The sequence below is a fragment of the Semicossyphus pulcher genome, unplaced genomic scaffold (genome assembly GCF_022749685.1).
Source record: "Semicossyphus pulcher isolate SPU_LCO1_2020_fin unplaced genomic scaffold, fSemPul1.0.p SCAF_17, whole genome shotgun sequence".
Classification (NCBI taxonomy): Eukaryota; Metazoa; Chordata; class Actinopteri; order Labriformes; family Labridae; genus Semicossyphus; species Semicossyphus pulcher.
The window spans coordinates 3,993,459-4,014,832 of NW_027211681.1; the positions used below are offsets into that span (position 1 = coordinate 3,993,459).

At 41.8% G+C, this 21,374-nt stretch overlaps 3 protein-coding genes across 5 annotated transcripts; 1 reads left to right on the top strand and 2 right to left on the bottom strand.

Moving 5' to 3' along the window:
- Positions 1-210: 210 nt before the first annotated feature.
- On the bottom strand, positions 211-8,667 carry tmed1b (transmembrane p24 trafficking protein 1b). The gene is made up of 5 exons (XM_069665958.1): positions 8,416-8,667; positions 5,264-5,361; positions 4,977-5,166; positions 1,445-1,612; positions 211-1,358 (listed from the first exon to the last, which is right to left on the bottom strand). Exons 1-5 carry the CDS (start codon positions 8,665-8,667, stop codon positions 1,308-1,310), a joined length of 759 nt encoding a protein of 252 aa, XP_069522059.1. The 3' UTR covers positions 211-1,307.
- A 3,355-nt stretch (positions 8,668-12,022) lies between these two features.
- LOC138594845 (tumor necrosis factor ligand superfamily member 14-like) lies at positions 12,023-15,286 on the top strand. Of its 3 annotated transcripts, XM_069666097.1 has the most exons (8): positions 12,031-12,111; positions 12,198-12,313; positions 12,606-12,865; positions 13,899-13,967; positions 14,084-14,117; positions 14,290-14,361; positions 14,452-14,689; positions 14,845-15,286. In XM_069666097.1, coding segments are annotated over exons 2-8 (861 nt in total). In that variant the 5' UTR covers positions 12,031-12,111; positions 12,198-12,312; the 3' UTR covers positions 15,032-15,286. The 3 variants fall into 3 exon arrangements, with proteins under 3 accessions (XP_069522200.1, XP_069522198.1, XP_069522199.1); XM_069666099.1 differs by lacking the exon at positions 12,198-12,313 and having other exon boundaries at positions 12,023-12,111; XM_069666098.1 differs by having other exon boundaries at positions 12,198-12,865.
- Positions 15,287-17,033: 1,747 nt separating this feature from the next.
- LOC138595136 (uncharacterized) lies at positions 17,034-19,892 on the bottom strand. Its single transcript, XM_069666476.1, has 3 exons — positions 19,469-19,892; positions 19,313-19,346; positions 17,034-18,779 (listed from the first exon to the last, which is right to left on the bottom strand). The coding sequence occupies exons 1-3, from the start codon at positions 19,688-19,690 to the stop codon at positions 18,394-18,396; spliced, it is 642 nt and encodes a 213-aa protein (XP_069522577.1). The 5' UTR covers positions 19,691-19,892; the 3' UTR covers positions 17,034-18,393.
- Positions 19,893-21,374: the final 1,482 nt, after the last annotated feature.

A 21,374-nucleotide genomic window follows, 5' to 3' on the forward strand; every position in this document is an offset into this window, starting at 1 on the left:
CAAAAATAACCATATTTAATGGAGCAATTTGCCCCTGGAAAAAGCGGTCAAAACTGGTGTTCTCTGTAATCGATAAAAGCTGTCATTTGAGCGTGAAGCATGTCAGTGTTTACAGACAGAGCTATTGTTTCTCATGATTTGCATTTACAACCAGTAAAGCTGCTCCCCAGTGTACAATACAAGAAAGCAGGAAGCTGCATTTAGGATAGTTTTTGCTTTATTAAAGTCAGTTTAACTTCACATTCTGATTCAATTCTGCTTGAATTAATCACAACACATTTTTAAGAGGTTCATGTGAGTCATCAGAGAACAGATCTGAAACTTTATTAATATGACAGCTCTGTGTGTTAACAGTCATAGTTCTACAAAGACAACTCACAAAGTTTCTGTGTAAAAAATGCATTTATTAATATTAATGTCTCCCATGAAAACCTGATTTTAACAATTCTATAGAAAATGTAATGAAACTTTCGTTTTAATAAAGGAAAACAAACACTCGTGGCTGTCTGAGCAAAAACAAATATCACATTATTTTGTGCATCAAAAAAAACAAAGCATCTATGAGGCTGAAACACACACACTGACTTATCCTGATACATGTCTGAACTGACATACTTTATGTACTACTTATAGATCAGGATTAGCTCGGACACATTAGTTCATTATTGGCTTTAATCACATTGGAAATACTCCCGCTTTCTTATCCTACATTCTTGTTTGTCAACACGTCAGCATGAACTTAAACTGGCACAAGAAAAGAAATCAGTAACATCGAAACCAAAACACTGGCCATCAATAACGTAACCAAAGAAAACACAAATATACCAGAGCGATCTTAAACGGTGAGGAAGAACAAAAACGGCAACACTATTGCACAATGTTATCCCTGTAAACCAGAAAACAAGAAGTTCTGTGGATTTTGAGTTGTGTCACATAACGAGCTTTAACCTTAAGAAAGGATCATTTCACCTTTAATGTCAACATTTCCAAATTCCCTCTCGCTAGTTTCAGAAGGATGGCAGTCCTGTACAATAACATTTACTGTTCTGTATATGTCAGGTTGGCAGTACCTTTAAAATGTATTTCCTCATTAGTTTGTGGTCAAATTTGACATTAAATGAAATCAAATTAAACCTTAACTTCCTTAAACTATCCTGCTCACACTTCCTGCTGTAATAATATCTCATTATTGCTCACAAACAGCTGGTGTTCCTGTCGACACAATGAAATGGAGTGTTATGTGATCAGGTAACCAGCTGAATGTCTTGTGTTGGAGTGTTCTCCTCCCCAGACTGTGTTTCGTGTCTCTATGTGCAGACCCTCCGCTTGTCTTCAAACAGTTTACGGACAGTGTAGACCTGAGAGTGGAGACAGAAACACAGTCATTACAATATCAAGACATTCAATTTCCAATTTCCATACTGTGTGCTGTGTAAGTGCTTACCTGTGTGAGTGCGACACACAGCATCACCAGCACGCTGGCACAGGACCAGAAGGAGACCCTCCACAGGTTGTCTTCCAGAAGGTTTCGGTCCCTCGCCTCAAAAGCCCGCAACACCGTCTGCATCTGCCGGCTGCGCTCCAAGCGTTTGTGCAGAGAATCCATGGACTCCTGAGGAAAGTTAGAGGAGAGCGTTAGGGATTTTTACATTTGTATCTAGAGACAAGTGAGAGTGAGAGGAAATAAAAAGTATTCATTGCTGACATATTTATTGTGGTGACAGCAGCTGTTCACCTGACTGTCTGAACAGAAGTCAGTGTCTTCTTCTATACAGGTTTGGATTTTTTTGTAACCATCAGCTAGTAAACTATTATATGAGTTAATCAACCATCAATGTAGTTTGAGGTAAGTGTGAAGTGCTAAGAAGCTGGTTTTTCTATCTAGCGGATATTCTATTAGGCAAATATTGCTTAAACATTGTGGTTGATGCTATTCTATATTTTCCATGTTGTCAGCAGAACCGACAAAAAGACCAAAACCACAAGTGCGTCAGTGCGTCTTTCAATTATTTCCCACTTCCCCAGCCTGTCTGTTTCTGTCAGCCCATCTTGCTCTCACTTGAAGCAGCTCAATACAAACACCACTGCCATCGATTCGGCCTCAAAGAAGTTTAGTTTTGTTGACTTTTTGTTGAGAGTCAGAAGTGTGAAAATTCAATGGTGTTTATAACTGAGGCCATAGTTAAAGGTGGTGTTGAACTGAACTACATTATATTGAGATGTGTCTCTTGCTATTCACATACATGAGAAGGCCAGAGTATTAGAAACGCCTCTGAATATAATGCAGCTCAGTGCAGCCCCATCACCAATTATGACCTGATGCTGAAATATCATTGGATGAACACCTCTGTGACAGCTTAGAACAAAGCCTGTACATTACAGGCAACATAAACGCAAACTTAGGGCTGAGCTGGTGTATTGGATTACATTAGATTTTTCAGGTGGACCTAATAGGATTTAATTGACTATTTTCAGCCATGCATCAATACACTAAGAGAGTATTTAAGGATTGGAGGAAAAAAGTAGAGTATGAATATTCGTCATTAGTCAAGCAGTGCGACAGTGTGGCTCACCGATGTGTTTTTAATAGATTGTCGAGATCAATGGAGGAAAAAGATATATATCGTAGAGGTGGGCGGTGTACCGGTTTCACACCGTCACCAGAGCCACATTCTGCCACAACATGGAATTTGCAATACCGTCAATACTGTGATTAACTCACACGTTTTGGTTTTCGTACAAATTTTCCATAACTTATCTACAGGAAAAGTTTGTATGATATCACATAGTGCGTCTCTTCCACAGAGCACACAGAGACCTAATCTCTGCATGCAGAGTGTGTGTGTGTCACTTGCCCGTAATCATGCATGCGACGCTGCAGCCCTCATATATAATGTCAGCGGGATGATTGAGTCAGACGCGCAGTTATGCGAGTCGGCTTTTCAGTGAATGTGTTCCCGTTATTAGCAGAACCTCGTCCCGGTGCGGTTTTATGCTGTGGCCACATGAACAGACAGCCCACGGAGCAGAGCTGCTGCGGAGTGTTTACTTCTCTGGATGTTGGGTAGACTTTGGTTTAGCACAAGGGTACTCAATTAAACTTGAAAGAGGTCCAGTTAGAGATTTTTTTTCTCAGAGCTCTCATAATTTAACAATAATAATAATGAATACTTCAATACTGGTAAGGAAACATAGTGTGTGTTTGTATGTTGGAGGGTCTGGGGGGGTCTCCCCCAGGACATTTTGAGTGTCAAAACCTTTATTTCCTGTATTTTTGGTTTATTTTATGCCCCAGTTTGTGATGGAAGTGTCTTTATTTGTAAATGAAAACAAATAATATAATGTCTGGTACTACTGGTAGTATAATGTTGTCCATGCAGAAATTGAATGAAAGAGAGAGACAGCTCTTAACTTAAGCTGCTCTCTCTCTGCCTCCTGACAGAATTATCAAAAATTTGACCATAACAGGGGGATTCACTTTATATTTTATTTTATGTTTGCCAAATTTTATTATGTTTTGCCGAAATGCAGTTGCATTAGACTTTTTCTCAATGACTATGAAATAAATAATATTGAAACGCACTGTACACTGACCGACTGCTGGAGTGAGCGAGAGAGAGGGGGAGAGAGAGGGCACATACTAGTACATAAAAGAACAGAACTGCAGAAATAAAAAGGAAGGAAAACTAGTTATAATGATGAAGCCTGATGTAGCTCTGTGTAACTCTCAGGTTTATCAATGAACTGCAGCCTGGAGTCTCTGTGAACAGAGACAAACGGAGTGACAGTGTCAGACAATGTCCGCGTTTACAAATACGAGTCTGTCCAGTCTGAAAAGCTCGGTTTTCTGTACTGCTCTCATTTTAGAGCACGCTATGTCTACTTTTCCCTAACTCACTTATTTTCTCCCACTGTGTCTCTGTAACTCTCTTGTCGGCTAGCTCTTCAGTCTGTATCTACTGGGTCAGTCGCGATCTGAGTGACAGATTGGATTGGCTGAGTAGCGTCACGTGTGATGATTTACAACGAATGCATTGGTCTGCGAGTTTCTTGGACCCCCAAATCACTACCGCAAAGACAAAAAAGCTGCGCAGGTTAAAAGAGATGCGCTTGTCAAAACAATAAATATGTCCGGGTCCGGACCGCAGTCTGCTGGATCCGGATCTCTGTCCGCATGTCTATGACAACTAGTCACTACTGGCTGTCTAAATACCAGAATTTTAAACTTCATTAGGATACTTGGAAAAAAACAAATGATTTCAAAACCTATTTTGATACCACAGCAAAACAAAAAGTCCTAGGCGCCCAAAAAAGGGTAAAAATGCCCTCAGTTCCTCTCTCCTCTGCTCTGTCAGTCTTCCACAGGCAGCATACAAACAAACTCCGGCACCTTCCTACAGGGGTTGTGCAGAGGTGTTAATCTGTCTTTAGAACATAACCGCTGTGAAACTAAAGTAAACTAAATAAAACTTGTATTTCTCTGATTCACTTTACACACACAATCTATTTTCAATAAAAGGCACTTCACTAACTGTTGCTTGTCTTGCTGCTGCTCCTTTTGCTTGGGGCAGGTTTTGGTTGAAGATCCTTTTGATATCATTTTTTTTTAAGGATTTTTGTCTTTTGTCTTTTTTTGAGTAGGACAGTAGGAAGTGTCAGAAACGAGAGAGAGTGGGGATGACATGCAGCAAAGGACAGAGGGTCGGAATTGAACCAGGCCGCTGCGTTGAGGGCTGTGCCTCTGTACGCGGGGCAAGCACTTTAACTGCTGAACTAAACCGGCGCTCCCGGCATCTTTTGTATTTTTAAGGCTTTGTTACTTTTCAATACTATTAAATGTAAAATTACAGATTGTTTCATTTTGAAGAAGTGGTACAGAAAAAGTATCAAAGTATTGATACTTTTGACACCCCTGATGACAACAAGAGTGCATTATTAAACAGGTCAGCGGCATGGTGAATTAGATCTCCTCTCACCCGGATGTCCTCCAGCTTGTATTCCAGAAGGCTTCCGTCCGGCTCATCTAGTCCGGCCCACTCTTCGTCTCCACCCACATCTCCTCCTTGGCCCTCGATGATGATCTCAAAGAACACCATCTTCTCAGAGAAGCGACTGAAGCTGTTGTCAAAGCAGATTTGATAGTCCCCCGCCACTGTTGGCTCCACCCTGAAGGGACACGACATAAAGTCAAAGATAAACAGATGAATCAGGTCGGTAATTAAAATACAATAAAAGAGTCGGGTCAATGTGAGGCAGCACTTACACGTGGACTGCGTCAGAGCGTCGAGAGTCGATGACCACCCGGACACCTTCTGGAGTGAGGATGGTGAAGTCTACATCCATACCTGCCCCCCCAATCACCTGGATGAACACACACACACACAAATACTTACACACTGAGCAACATGCTAACAAATGTCAACCATTTTCTTTCTTCTGTTTTGAAGATCCCTTTTTTGGGCAAGTTGCCATTTTTAGATCATGACAGGAGGATACAGATCGGAAATATTGTGTGTAGAGAGAGACAGGGTCTGACTGTACCAGGCACGTTACAGTTATATGTTGCGCTTGTTAACCTCTTGGCCAAGGACGCCACAGGACAAACGTTTTCAGAGGAGATTACGTGGGCTTCTAAAGAGGGAGGCTACTGTCGTCTTAGATTTAGGCTCTCCCCCTAAACAAACACTGTGTTTGCTTTACGGTTTAACACTTTACATTGAATACTTCAATAAAAGCTGAGTCAATCAAGTAGTCTGCAACTACTTTAAAACTGAATTCTTCATTTTTGGGCAATTTTTCACTTTTTTTGAAAGAAAATGTGGAAGTGAAGAGAAGAGACGGGACGGACATGCAGCAAAAGGCCAGGGTTGAGATCTAACCCCAGGTCACTGCGTTATTGTCTTGTTGTTGTCTCAGCTTTGTTACATGGGTTGAATGCTCTACAAGATGAGCTGCCAAGGCACAACTAAGTATTCTTTTTAAAGAAAAATATGCAAAAGTTTTAGGTTCCCTTGTCTCTTCCCTTACTCATTTCCTTAGATCTATATGATAGTACATTAAATCTCTTGAAGGTATATCTCCTTGACAAAACAAGCAATTGAAGACATTGCCTTGGGCTCATGGAAATTTTGATAGACATACTTTCTTATATCATTTAGAGCAAGTGATTAGTGGAGAAAATACTGCTAAATGTTGCTCCCTGGACCTGGAGCAGGACCTCACCTCCAGACATACACATAGCTAAATTACACTGAATAAAAATATAAACGCAACACTTTTGTTTTTGCTCCCATTTTTCATGAGCTGAACTCAAAGATCTAAGACTTTTTCTATGTACACAAAAGGCCTATTTCTCTCAAATATTGTTCACAAATTTGTCTAAATCTGTGTTAGTGAGCACTTCTCCTTTGCCGAGATAATCCATCCACCTCACAGGTGTGGCATATCAAGATGCTGATTACAGCATGATTATTGCACAGGTGTGCCTTAGGCTGGCCACAATAAAAGGCCTCTCTAAAATGTGCAGTTTTACTGTATTGGGGGGGTCCGGGGGGGTCAGAAAACCAGTCAGTATCTGGTGTGACCACCATTTGCCTCACGCAGTGCAACACATCTCCTTCGCATAGAGTTGTTCAGGTTGTTGATTGTGGCCTGTGGGATGTTGGTCCACTCCTCTTCAATGGCTGCGAAGCTGCTGGATATTGGCAGGAACTGGAACACGCTGTCGTATACGCCGATCCAGAGCATCCCAAACATGCTCAATGGGTGACACGTCCGGTGAGTATGCTGGCCATGCAAGAACTGGGATGTTTTCAGCTTCCAGGAATTGTGTACAGATCCTTGCAACATGGGGCCGTGCATTACCATGCTGCAACATGAGGTGATGGTCGTGGATGAATGGCACAACAATGGGCCTCAGGATCTCGTCACGGTATCTCTGTGCATTCCAAATGCCATCAATAAAATGCACCTGTGTTCGTTGTCCATAACATACGCCTGCCCATACCATAACCCCACCGCCGATTCACAACGTTGACAACAGCAAACCGCTCACCCACACGACACCATACACGCTGTCTGCCATCTGCCCTGTACAGTGAAAACCCAGATTCATCCGTGAAGAGAACACCTCTCCAAAGTGCCAGACGCCATCGAATGTGAGCATTTGCCCAGTCAAGTCGGTCACGACGACGAACTGCAGTCAGGTCGAGACTCCGATGAGGACGACGAGCATGCAGATGAGCTTCCCTGAGACGGTTTCTGACAGTTTGTGCAGAAATTCTTTGGTTATGCAAACCAATTGTTGCAGCAGCTGTCTGGGTGGCTGGTCTCAGACGATCTTGGAGGTGAAGATGCTGGATGTGGAGGTCCTGGGCTGGTGTGGTTACAGGTGGTCTGCGGTTGTGAGGCCGGTTGGATGTACTGCCAAATTCTGGCCTTTGGAGCAGCTTATGGTAGAGAAATTAACATTCAATCCACGGGCAACAGCTCTGGTGGACATTCCTGCAGTCAGTATGTCAATTGCACGCTCCCTCAAAACTTGCGACATCTGTGGCATCGTGCTGTGTGATAAAACTGCACATTTTAGAGTGGCCTTTTATTGTGGCCAGCCTAAGGCACACCTGTGCAATAATCATGCTGTTTAATCAGCATCTTGATATGCCACACCTGTGAGGTGGATGGTTTATCTCGGCAAAGGAGAAGCGCTCACTAACACAGATTTATACAAATTTGTGAACAATAATTGAGAGAAATCGGCCTTTTGTGTACGTAGAAAAAGTCTTGGATCTTTGAGTTCAGCTCATGAAAAATGGAAGCAAAAACAAAAGTGTTGCGTTTATATTTTTGTTTTATTTAAGCAGTGACTCATTCAGTCTCTTTATCAATGTGTGGTGGTGAAATATCTCATTTCCTGTTTGGTATATTCTTATCACTAATCTAAATGAGGTGCATGAGGTCATCTATTTCAGGAAGTACTTTACCTTTTGCAGTCCTGCAGAAAAACTTGAATAAATAAAGTTTGAAGTTATTTCAAAGTTTATTGTTACTAAAGACTATCTCCGTTTCCGGTTAAAGTGAGCTCCAGTCTATAATGTAGTTACTAGATAGGCCGGGTTATCTCCAAAATAGGAAGTGAAAGAAAGAATATTAGCTGTCATTAGCTTACATTTTTAGCTTAATGCTGGCTGATGAAAACACACACATAGCGTATAGCAACTTATGCAAAAGCACTTACAGTTAATTGCAGGTGAGCTAGTTAAGGAATAACGGGTAGTAGTCATGGTCAGTGACGTCAGTAAAGGACGGTTAGCTATCTGCGTCGCGTTCCTGTGTCGTTGTTATAAGTCTTTTACAGTTAGCATGTAAATAAGAGTACACCGAGTGGTTTTTTCTGCAGACCACACAGACAGTTACCTGATATTCGACCTCCATCGTACCATTCTTTAATGCTGTCTGAAAGAAACACTCGGATCTTCCGGCTGGCAGCAGAAACGTGAATTCGCTGTCCAGGTTCTGTCCGAAACATCTCACAGACCCTAAACACCACCCAAACACCACCGCGAGGACAAGCAGCCGTCCTCTGCTCCCATCTTTCCTGCAGAGAAGCTCCATAGTGCAAATATTCCCAAACACAGGGCTATCTAAGTTCAGCCATCTCCTTTGCATCTCTCTTCCGCAGCAGAACTTTGCAATTCTGTGATTGGATGGAGGCCTGAACGCAGCGAACCAATCAGAAGAGGAAGAGTAGCAGTCTTCCTCCAATCACTGCAGGGCTGTGGTCTGAACCAACAGAACCATCACAGCTCCTGCTGCTGATATATAGTATGTAACTGCGGTGACAAATATTACCGTAACAACAAGTTGAAGTTGTTGATACTAATATTTAGAAAATATTTTTGTTGCCAGGTTATGAAAAATTATTGCTGGTGTTTTTCACTGCTAAATAAAGTCAGCTACATAAATATAATACAGAAATGAAAGAACATTTAAAAATAAATTGTGTTTGTATTTCTTTGCATCACAAGTTGAATATCAATAAAAAGAATATTGAAAGAACTATTGATCGCACCGGCAAAAATAAAAAAATTACTATTGTCCTCCTCACGACTAGAATAAATGGTTGGTTTACTGGTCAGATGTCAGTTACATAAAAAAAAACATTACTGTTCTAATTAATAATAATATCTATAATAATAATAATGTGAGGAATATTAACAGCAACATAAATAATTATTCAATACATCTGTTATTACCTACACTGCTTCTGGGACCTGTTCAGGGTTGCGGAGGGGCTGGAGCCTATCCCAGCTGTCATTGGGCCAGAGGCGGGGAACACAGCAAAAAACCCCCCCAAAAAACAGCAAGGATCCTGCACGTCGGTGTGTTTAACAGCAGAACAGCTTCTTTGTGTTGGTTTGAAGCAAACATTCACAGATATGGAAACTTCAATGACTATAGTGATTGTTTTTGTTGCATTTCCTCTCACCGTTCCTCCTCTACTCTGCTAATCTGGAACAGATCGTCTGCAGGAGCCGTATTTGTCAAAAGAGCTGTCAATCATCCTTTTTACAGCATCAGATAACTAATTAAAAATAATAATAACAAACTATAATGACAGAAACCATGTTTTAGAAACATTTATTTGCAGAGTATTTTGATTTTATAGTTTGACTCATGTCCCATCTGTTAACATGGAGGAGGCGGGCTTTATGACCTATACTGCAGCCAGTCAGCAGGGGGCGCTAGAGAGGTTTTGGCTTCACTTTTAGAGAGCTGTCTCGTCGTCCATCTTTTTATACAGTCTATGCTAGAGACAGACAACTTTTCACGCTCACATTCACGCGAGCAATTTAGAGTCACCAAGGAACCTAACGAGCATGTCTTTGGACTGTGGGAGGAAGCCGTAGTACCTGGAGAGAACCCACGCATGCACAGCGAGAACATGCAAACACACAGAAAAGCTGACTATGTCCGATTTAAAGCTTCAAAGAGGAACCTTCTAGCTGTGAGGCGACAGCACTGACCACTGCACCACCATGCAGCCCTATAATTACTGTGTTACATAAAATAATGCTGATAATTAATTTTATAAAAAAATAAGTGAAGCCATAGGATCAGGGTGCAGAGCTACCAGTGATGTTATTGAGGTCATGACCTTAGTTTCTTAGCCTAAGCTACATTTCAAATACAATCTACAGGTATAGATCATTGTCACAGCAGGGTAGACACAGCTGCAATTAATCAACTTAACGATGGTTTCCACTTCAGCTGGTTAGCATTGACAGTAAAGGTAAAAGCACACCAATGTGGGGCCGAAATCAGCTCAGGCCAGGCTCCATACAGGCCCATGCGGGTAGAAGGTAACCCACTTGGGACCCAAGGTAAATGTTTAGTTTGCCTGCACACGAGCCCGGTTAAAAGCCCACTCCGAACCCATGCCAAAGTTAGATTTGTTGGCTGGGCTCCAATGCTTGCTAATTCGCCCAAAATAAAGCTGTGACCTGTGCCAGTCAGTTTGTTGGGTCAATCTGTGTGTGTCATCTGTACTATCTGCACATTTGAGAATTTAAGTAGCCTCTCTTGTTATTTGGATTCTGTATTTGGGAGTATTATGTTTTCACAAGCTGTATCAAAAATGTCTCCCTTGTTCACTCATTCACTAATGCTGACATCACTGACCAGGCCTTTTCCACAGCAGGCCATGGTAGGAGGTGTTACAGTGAGCCAGCATGCACAATAACAGGACAAAAAAATCTGATAAAGCTAAATGGAATTTATCCATAATTCATTTTACACCTCTGCATTTAATTCATAGTGATATTATTACACCCGTGCTGCTACTATTTTCTATATTTCTATAAATCTGTTTCAATCCATGTAAAATATTTCATGTTTTAGGTATGTGATATTAATATGTAATTAATATGTAAAAAGTATTCTTCTAATATCTTCTCGAGTTTCCACTCATGTCTCTCGAAACAACTGCATTTAATAAGCAACAAAAACAACAGCCACCACAACTGTACGCTTCCGTCTGTACTCCCTCAGTCTTTATCTCCACTCAACACAATGTTTGAGTGTGTGCGTGTGTCTGTGTGGGGGTGGCAAGTCAAGTGTATGTAGCATTGTTTCAACATTTGGAGTCTGTCATGACAATCGTCCTCCTACAGCAAACAAAAACCCTCGATTGGTTTCAAATGAATCTGAGTTTCACACTGAACAGTGTGAGTCAAACTTTATTTGATTTTTTATTAAAATACAGTAAATCAGAAAAATGTGGTTGATGAAGAGAGGAAAATGAAAGTGTTTCTCAGAATACTCGACTCAGAGTCATGTGAAGAAAGACAAAATAAGAGGAAGAACCAAAAAGAAGCTAACCAGCACAGATTGCGTCTCTTACTGCAAGCTGTCCACACGTATGCAGAGTGGACTCACACTGGTGGGATGTTGCAAGCAAAACAAAGCAGTCAAAAGCACATTGTTCATTAAAAACAAGTCAGTACAGTAACATGGGAGGAAGATGTTAAAGCAAAGGAAGGGGTCGCCACATTCGGGCCTTGAGCTGACTCTTGCTTCACTGTGTTTAATCGTCAGCTGCAGTATCATCATCTTCAATCACTGCAAGATGTTCAGCTGAAGAGTAAAAGACTAAGGTAAATATGTAAGAAAGCAGAAACCTGACAGTCAGAGAAGGGGCTTTGAAAGTGTCAGAGGTGAGAGTAACACTCTGCTACATTAGGCGGAGAAGTCTATGGATGACTGTGTGGCTGTGAATTTAGCAAACACAGATTTTTAGAAAACAGCAGCTCACACTGAGAAAACAAACCAAAAGTGAGTAACAGAACATGGTGAGACACTGAAGAGAGAGAGAGAAAAGGAAGTGTCAGATGAGGGACGATAACTATATTCAGTAGTTTAAGGGAGTGTCCTACACAGACACACACACACACACATGCACACTCTCTCTCGCTCTTTGCCTCTACCCCATGTCATCGTCATTTCCTCCTTACATGAGCTTGTAAAGCAATATTGGTGATAGTTGACAGCAGGCGAGCCGACGCAAGAGGTGAGGGAGGACAGAAATCAGACAGGATTTTCTTCTCTCAGAAGGTGAGACATGTGGGAGGACAAAATTCACACTTTATGTTGTTTTATTTTGGAGTGGAGTGGAGTTGAGTATTTTCGCTGTTTTATAGCCCGAAGGAGCTTCAGAGGAGAGTGTGAAAAGTGTCCTGTGCTGCTGGATGGTTGACTGAACATCTGGCGTGCTTTTAATCCAAGGCAACATCAGTCTGAAATACTGTGAATACAAGTTAAGAGTTTGGATTTACTTTGATTTGTGTGTGTGTGTGCGTGTGTGTGTGTGTGTGTGTGTGTGTGTGTGTGTGTGTGTGTGTGTGTGTGTGTGTGTGTGTGTGTGTGTGTGTGTGTTGTTCAGGGTATGATGAAATCACTGTTTCTAAGACGCTGCCTGCATGGCATGTACCATGCAGAGTAGACAAGACTCCTGAGGTCATCTCTCTCTCTGCCTCTCTGTCTGTCTCAAGTCTCGCTCTCAGCCTGTTAATTCTTCTTTTATCTCACCCCATTTCTGTCTCTTTCAGTGACCCTTCATCGCCCTATGACCTTTGACCCTAACGTCCCGGGTGGAGTGCAGTCAAGTGGGATGGCAGAGATCTGTATGGGTTCACCCCCGCAGGTGTTTGTGGTTGACAGCCAGGCCAGCTACGTCTCGGTGCCCATGGGGAGGAAACCGAGGTGGGCGAGAGCGAGCCAAAAGTTTCTGCTTCTGCTGGTGGTACTCGTCGTGTTCGGACTTGTTGTGCAGGGTTGTTTGATCCACAATCTCTACAAAAAGATGGAGGTGAGGCTGACGTATGCATGTTTGTATGTGTGTGTGTTTGTGTGTGTGTGTGTGTGTGTGTGTGTGTCTGTGTGTGTGTGTGTGTGTGAAGGGAGAAACCTTAGCACTTGGAGCGATTGGAAATTCCTGTAGCTGAGAATTTCCCTCGTTGCTCTACGTCAGAAGAAAACTAGCAGACAGCTTAACAGGCTTGTGCGTGGGCCGTCGTTTGCCATTCAAGTTACAGGTCAGTCGGGACATGTGTGTTAAAAGGCCTCGTTCTCGTTAGTTCTACTTCCTCTTCTTCTCTCTCTCAAGTGAAAACCCACAATATAACTTCACTTTTCTAAGTTTCATAATGTTGTTTATTACACACCTAGCTCCTTTATGTTTCACACTCTGTGTCTACCTCTACACTTATTGATTTGGTTATAATAATGAAACCCTCAGCCTGTCCTTTGGATATCCTGCCTGTAACATGTCTAAGCTTTTATTTCATTTAAAACAATATATTTTAAGAAATTTCAATCCAGTTTTTGTAAAAACTAGAGTAGAGAAGCTGCTCGTCTTGAGCTTTTAAAGGACTTCTGTTGGCAAGTGATCCTGGCCCTGTTCCAAGTATTTTGGTGATTTTGTTTCTGGTTTGTTTTTACTCTTGGTGTGATTTCATGTGTTTTCATTTTGTTTAATTCTCTGTGTTTTAAATGTGCACAGTTTTAAAGTTAAACACTTTATTTTGAAAGGTTCTTTATAATTGAAGTGTATTATTTTCATTATTCCATGCTCTACAGTTAAAAGTTAAACCTCAGAGACAATACAAGGTCTTGTTTGTTTACAGTAGATTAACACAATTTAGTAAAGGGAGTAATGCTTTAACCAGGTATCAACTATGACACAAAGTTTTCATGTAACCTTTTTTTTTTTTTAGTTGTTACTCTTCTTTACGTGCATTGAAACCGGTGTCAACGAGCCAGGTCACTTCCTGTTCTTACACGCTCTTTCACTTGTGACATCTTGCACACTATTTCTCTTTTTTCTCTTCCTGTCCCTGCAGGCATTTTCCCTCTGTGTGTCTCATCCTCTCTGCCACAACCTGTCAGACCCCGTATCAGCCGGCCTGCAGGTAAGCGTGGGAGCACTTCAGAGTGTGTGGGCGGAGAGTCAACGGCACACACATTGTTGTCTGATTGATGTGTGCTGGAGTTTTTAACTTTACTCTTTTTTTTCTTTATGTTTCAGGGTGGCATCATACAGAGTCCAGACGGATCTGAAGGTACTGAGTTACTCTCTGTAATCAGAAGTCATTTTGCATACGTCTGGGAATCAAAGCATCTTCACTTCAACAGATGATTTGACCTTGCAAAATGCCAAATCTGAATACATCTGTGAGGTTTTTACACCCATTAATCTGCTGATTGGCTGATTGATGTATTTCTTTTTAACAGAGTCCAATGAGATTTCCACAGAGGGACCGGACACGGAGCCGGCCCAGCAGAGGCCCTTTGCTCACCTGATGGGTAAGAACTCTCTGAACCATCAAGCCAAATATTTCATCTGACCATAATGGTTCATTTGAGCTTATTTCCTCTTTCTCATCTTTATCCCAGGATCCAGCGTGACTGTAGATCAGAACAAAGTGGTGCAGTGGATGAATGACGGTGGGGAAACCATCAAACGCAACATGGGCTACAGCAATGGCCGGCTGCTGGTGAAGAAGGACGGCTACTACTACCTCTACTCCAAAGTGACGATGGATGCCAAAGACGATTGTTCGCTCATCCAGCACGAGGTGTTGAAAAACACCAAAGCTTATGGGAAACCTATACAGCTTATGAAATCGAAAAGGTTCGTAGGGGTGCCGCCCCTTCCTTCCTTCCTTCCTTCCTTCCTTCCTACCTCTGCTGTTTGTACATGAGCTTTAAAGTGCTGTGTGTATCTTCACTTCACTTGTTATCAGTCCCGTCTTAATTTTGTCAACATCTCTGACATGTTTCCTCTAGAGTCCACTGCTGGTCTTCCAGTCCTTCGGGTGAAGTTACTCGATTGGAGGATTTAACGAACAGTTTCCTGGCGGGGATCTTCCACCTGCAAAGCGGAGATGAAGTTTTTGTCAAACTGGACGGTAAAGGGAACCAGAATCCAGCACCTGCTGACAACCTGATGGGGGCCTTCATGATATTTCCTTAGAGGAACACCTCAGCCACACGCTGTGATCAGATTCTATGTCTGTGTGTTTGTTTGTGTGTTTATTCACAGCATCTGCTGTGGTGAATTTTATACACATAATATATTAATATATATTATTATATAAGTTATACTGTTCTTATTGAATGTATCTGAATCACTTATGAAAGAGCATCACATGACTGTGATGTAAAAAGTATCTGATATTCAGGTTATATAATCCTATTTGTTAAATTGTTGCATATATTGTGTGAATAAAACGTGTTTCTTATGAGATTTGCTGTTGTTTGTTCTGCACACTAAACAAACTGTGCAAACACACATGAAACCAGCTTCAGGCAAACCACAGACATGCCGCACGTATAACACATCTGCAGATCTAAAGATCACAACAAACACAAAAATCTACAAGACATTGTGTGTGTGTGTGTGTGTGTGTGTGTGTGTGTGTGTGTGAGTGTGTGTGTGTGTGTGTGTGTGTGTGTGTGTGTGTGTGTGTGTGTGCAGGATGTGGTACAGTGAGGATGCATTGAAGAGAGGATGGAGGGGAGAAGTACCGTGCTGCTGAGGTTGGTGAAGCTGACTTGGCATTTCTCACAGTGCACAGGGGAAAGTTTCACACACGCTTTAGCGCTGTTAAGTGGAACAGAAGATGTGGAAGCACAGACGGTTTGGAAAAGGAGAGTTCGGCAAGCAACGAGGGAATTCTGTCGTGGAATTAGAGTGGAAAAAAATGAACCCGGAAAGCAAAGCGTAAAGTTCTGCAGAAAAGTGTGAAAGCACAGGAAACCATGTAGACACACAGGTAGACAGACAAGCAACCAGATCACCATGAGATAGATAGGAGAGGGGAAAACTGACCTAAGACGCAGCTGAAATATTCGGGTCATTTCCTGCTCTGAGACACAGAGCATCTGTGCATCGGAGTGACACAGAAGCACAACACGACAAGATTACTCTCCTGCAGACTGAGCGTGGATGCCTCACACCTCGTGTTGTTGCTCATTGCCTGCAGCTCAGATGATATCAATCTATCTGCACAAGTGTGGCACTCAAGTGCAATTTTTCCTACTTGATAGTTTTCTATCTTGTTCTATGTAATTGTACTACTTAGTCCAAAAACATAAACTTAGATAGGGTGCATTGGCGTGTTAAACTACTCAATCAAACAAAAAAGCTGAAACTTAACCAAGCTGCAGCATTAAAAGTCTGCTCGCACACTAATACATCAGTACGCATTAAAAAAACATATTGTTTACATACAGAATAATTACAGTCCAAAAGTATGGAAGCCCTAAGCGGACATGCATCCATATATTTTCCTGTTGTTTTCTCGAGATCTTATTTATCTCGTTATTTCCAGATAACAACGCTGCACCACCGTAACGTCACATGATCATAACTCGGAGCCTGGCATGTCCTGGTCTGAAATATCACAGTGACCAGCTTAATGTTTTCTTTTCTAGATTGCCAGAAATGATCCTGTCATCACGAGAAAGCAAGCTTTGTTATCCCGAGATAACGAGATAAATAAGTTGAGAAAGCAATTAAATAAAATATATGGATGCATATCCGCTTAGGGCTTCCGTACAAGAGGGGAATTCTAACGACTACTCTCTCTTAAAGGGTCCCTTTAGAGTTTTTGACTATGAGTGGTGCCCTGTTTTGTACATATTGTAATATGGTTCTTATTCCTGCTAATGGTTTCTCTTTTTTCCACTGACCTACAGGTGACAGTAATAGGACAAGAAAAGCAGCAATGTGTCACCCAGGCCAGGAAAGAAGTGGACTGTTAGATAGAAAAGATACGTAAACAATACAGGATCTAAAATGCCAAACAAAGGCCTCCAAACATGCAGACCACTGGGTGACATCGTAGTGTCCACGTCCACTTCTTCTACAGTCCATGAAAAATACCTCAATAATACGCTTCCCAATGTCTCATGAAGCTTGACCTTTGTAAATACACTATTAAAGATGAATGGTGGAGTTTGAGGTCGTGTAAAGTAAAACTTTATTACAATAGATTTAGTGATCATATCATCACACTTTCACTTCATACAAAAATAGCACTTGTATGTGTTTCTTCAGTAGTTTAAACAAAAAAGAGAGAATTGACATAAACAAAATAAAATAAATAAATAAAAGACAAACACGAACTGGCTCGTATGTATGTTGATGTATTGGTTTTGGAAAGCAAATCCAGTTTCTCCACATAAAACACAGACTTTAAAATTAATGATCCAAGTACAGTTTTTTTACAGTCAGCATTTTCTTCCAGACTCAAACATTTAACCCCTCGGCTTCATGTGAGCGCTGAACTGAAAGGCAGAGCTCCTGTACCATATAGGCAGAAGTATGAGATCTGCACCTCGGGTTTATGCAACACCGGAGCTGTAATTGTGTTTGTTTGCTGACCCACATAGTTTCTTCTGTAAACCACGCTGTATGGTAAATAAACAGGAAGTGGTGTACATCCATTTCCCGGTACAGACTGCACAACGGCAGCAAACTTTCCCTTACCTTTTACACTTTTAAACGTTCCACTTGAAAGTCTGTTGCGATCACTTGCATCAGATTCCATGCAGACATGACCTCAGTGTTCATGTTATCCGTGTTTAATATGGACTACAATTAAATACATTCAACGATGTGTACTTTGTCCATAGGACAGATTTTTCAAAAACAAACATTTCTCCAAATCCATGTGTCCACAAGTTAAAGTTATTTTAGTTCTTCTGATCAAGCTTCCATCACACAATGATTATCTCCACTAGACTGTTTCTATAGAAGTTATTGTAAGTGTTACTCGACACCGCACTTTACTAGGTTTCTGCTTAGCTTCTTGGGGTTTTAACACAGAATTATAATCAAAATAAATGTTAAGCCTCAACTTTATGTCCCAGCCATTTATAAAATGACAACAGAGCTATAGAGTCGCATTTAACCTGATGTAGGCTGATTAACATTGTGTATTGCACATCAACACTAATGTAGTGATATCCACGTCAAAATACATTTCCATAAAAACAATAGCATCACATCATTATAAATAAAAGTACATAAATAGTTTGATAAGACCAAATAAATATATCATATATACATATTTCTACAGAACCAGGTGAGTGCAGTCTTTCTATGTGCTGTTTGCATTATCATGAATGCAACCCCTATTCAGAGTCCACCTTAAATCCTGCTGAGCTTCATCGTCTACACTTTTAGTTTGCAAGAATGGCTTTGAAATCGGCACCAGCGTCTGCAGATTTATGCCAACCAGCACCAGGTGGTGTTGTTCTTTTCTTGTGACCCACAGTTCACAAGCAGATCTGCATCTTGAGGACAGAAGTAGCACCACAGTGTCCACATCAGGCCACATGAAACATCCCGATTCCTGAGCCTTTCAGCTCCAGCTGCCAGTTTTTCAGTCCAGCCTTTGGTACCGTCATCTGAGTGAACAGTTTCTGCCCGTCTAACCGCATCACCGTCCAGCACTTCCTGGTCACAGGTGTTATATCTGCTAGATCCGGTAGCTTCACCTCGCAGGTGAGCTTATCGTCCACACTCACTGTGAGGACGCCTTTGCTGCAGTTGTGGTTGCAGGTGATGTTGAGATCGATGTATAAGAAGTAGGTCCCTGCCTTTAAGGGCGTCAGCGAGTTCTGCTTTTGGTCAAACATGAAGTTGCTTCCGACAGATGTGCTAGCACCATAGAAGACTTGAGCCAAGGGGACGGTGCTGGTCTCCAGCTTGCCTGTAGGAGGAGACAAATACATGAAATTTAGAATATGCTTACAATTATGTTATATTCCTCTCTGATGTTGTCTAACTGTGCGATAAGTCTGAAGTGATATGGCCGGAATAAAACAGGATCACCAGGATATGAAATAATTTTAATGATGTTTAATAGCTCCAAATGAAGGACATTTTTATCTTTAAAGTTTGGAATATATATATATACAAATACACTTTGTTAACTATTTCTCTCTATATTGTGCTACAATTTAAGACTGGACTTTCACTATATATACACATCAAAACTAAATAAAGACAACTTTCTGTCATTGTAGTTAAATGGGCAAAGAATTAGTCAAGTTTCTTTTGATAAATTACTCTCTTTAATAGCTTCTTTTACTCAAAACAAAACATGAGATTGAATGGACTTTAATCTTTGATTTCTAACTGTAGCTTAGTGCATATCACAAAAGGACAATATTGCCTTAAAAGAAGACACAATCATCAACCTGCTCTTAATGTTTAACATATTTTTATATCAAGTAAACTTACTTGATGTCATTTCCAGATAGACAAAGTTCTGCATCTGTTGACAAAAAAGAAAAAAATAAGTAATTAACATGTGCAGAGGACATGGGTTAAACTTGAATATTAAACAAAAACGGCTAATAATAATTTGATTTAATTTAATTTGAGTCATATGTTTACCTTGTATGCCGGGTCAGGTGTGTCTTCTGACTGCTTCAATGTCTCAAACTGAACGGGCGGGCGCGTTGAGTCCAGTTTGGACCGCAGCTCCCTCACAGTTATGACTCCGCCAGCCGCCACCGCTGTCAGAGCCACAAACAGAAAAATGATGGAAACTACGAGAAAAACGTCCAGACAGCGACTACGCCGGCGGTCACTCTTCTGCAGAGACTCAGCGTCCATTTCCGAGTTTTGTTGTCCTATTAATCGGCAGTACGTTTCCTGAGCTTCTGGGAGAGTCCACAGCGTCCAGGTTTTTTAAACGTTACACGAATAAAAGCTTAGTGGTGCAAATGCAACCTTTACGAGTTTTACAAGTCCAAGTGCTAAGTAGCTTTCCTCAAAGATAAAGTTCTTCTTGGTGTAAAACAGCCCTGTCCGGGTCTTCAGATGAAAGTATCGACTGTCTGCAGCGACAACCATAATGGCTTTTATAGTGAGGGACTCTGCACTCAGTTTCAGACACGGAGGAAAAACGCGGAAGTCATGGGTTTCCCACTCGCCTCCTCACACACGCCCCCCTCCGTCGCTGCCTGTGCACGAGGTGAGAAAAAAGAGACGCGCAGACGTTCCGCGACTCTCTCTGCTGTTGCGCAAGTGCGCACTGAAAGCCATGTGTGCCGTGGAAAACGAAAGGGAGAGAAATACGCGCTGCCTCCAGCCCCATATTCCGACACAGTCAAACAAAAAGCTTACCTGTCCCTCGTTACTTTCGATCTCAAAACACTGGCAAAAGTGGCACAATGGAGACAATGATAGGATGAAAACATACGTTTTCGAAAATGATTGCCATCTTGGAAAAGTACGTTTGGCAAATTTATGTTGAGAAACAGGTGTATGTCAGTGTGTCTGCGCGCGCGCTCGCGGGCATGAGATATGTAGGGTGGGGCAGTGGTTGTGAGTTTCATCATGAACCTAATTAAAGCTCGCCGCGTCACTGCTCGAGGTTTATATACTTGTTCTGGCACGACCACGTGCCGGTTGACTATCAAATCAGAAGGTGACTCTGCTGTAGTGAAAAAACATACGGGAAGTTCCCCAAGTCATGTTTGTGCATGTGTGCGCGAGTGAGAGAGAATCGATGAGACATTACCAGCCAATAAGATTCTGAGCTTAACCTGGCAAAGTATAAAGCCCGGAGAATAGCAAACGGGAGTTACCTCCGCCATCTGTGTGTGATAGAAGGAGGAGAATGAGCAGGAAAGTTTTTTGCCCCCGCACGTGTTGTGATCTTTCTTGCACCTGTCATTCTAACTAAAATGCATTTTTCTCTAGTGAAATTTGCGTAATTTCTTGCAATAGTGTGCTAGCATCAGCAGTCTGGAAGCTCTTAGAACATAATACTGCACATGCACAAGGTGAGGCCAATAAACGTGGCTTTGATTAACTTGACTTGTGAAGCCAGGAGAGCAAACATCAGCCTGACTACTCCTACGCCTATGTGGCTGAATTGGCAATAAAATCTGCAACCAGGGACCTTGAGTAAATCATTAAAAAACAGTGTGACGTCTGATTTACAGCAGATTTGGGCCTTCAAGTGTTACACTTTAAAGGTACAATAACTAGGATTTTTCCTTGCATTTTGTCAACAATACATTAAAACTGGGCCCCTCCTCCTTGGGCTCTTCATCAGCAGAAGCTCACTCTCACTGTCTCGTGCAAGAACACGCCCACCCAGCTGAGATAACACCGACAGCATCACGGTTACCTTTGTGCTAGCATGCTAAACGCCGGTTAGCTTGTCCTACCCGGTTTGAGGCACCCACCTGTCCAACAGAAAGAAGGCCAACTCTGCATCACTCTTTTGCCATGTTCGCCGGCCTGAATGGGGCCCAGTTGCTAATTTGAACCACTCCCACACTCACCT

Bases quoted from the DNA above. Each gene is read 5' to 3' on its own strand.
- tmed1b (XM_069665958.1), bottom strand. From the start codon at position 8,667: ATGCAAAGGAGATGGCTGAACTTAGATAGCCCTGTGTTTGGGAATATT. The intron at 5,167-5,263 runs GTAAGTGCTGCC...GTGTCCCTTCAG, and splicing joins CGCTCTGACGCAGTCCACGT to GGTGGAGCCAACAGTGGCGG. The intron at 1,613-4,976 runs GTGAGAGGAGAT...AACTTTCCTCAG, and splicing joins ACAAGCTGGAGGACATCCGG to GAGTCCATGGATTCTCTGCA.
- LOC138595136 (XM_069666476.1), bottom strand. From the start codon at position 19,690: ATGGACGCTGAGTCTCTGCAGAAGAGTGACCGCCGGCGTAGTCGCTGT. The intron at 19,347-19,468 runs GTAAACATATGA...TTTTGTCAACAG, and splicing joins CACCTGACCCGGCATACAAG to ATGCAGAACTTTGTCTATCT. The intron at 18,780-19,312 runs GTAAGTTTACTT...CTCCTCCTACAG, and splicing joins CTATCTGGAAATGACATCAA to GCAAGCTGGAGACCAGCACC.
- LOC138594845 (XM_069666097.1), top strand. The intron at 13,968-14,083 runs GTAAGCGTGGGA...TTTATGTTTCAG, and splicing joins CCGTATCAGCCGGCCTGCAG to GGTGGCATCATACAGAGTCC. The intron at 14,362-14,451 runs GTAAGAACTCTC...TCTTTATCCCAG, and splicing joins GCCCTTTGCTCACCTGATGG to GATCCAGCGTGACTGTAGAT.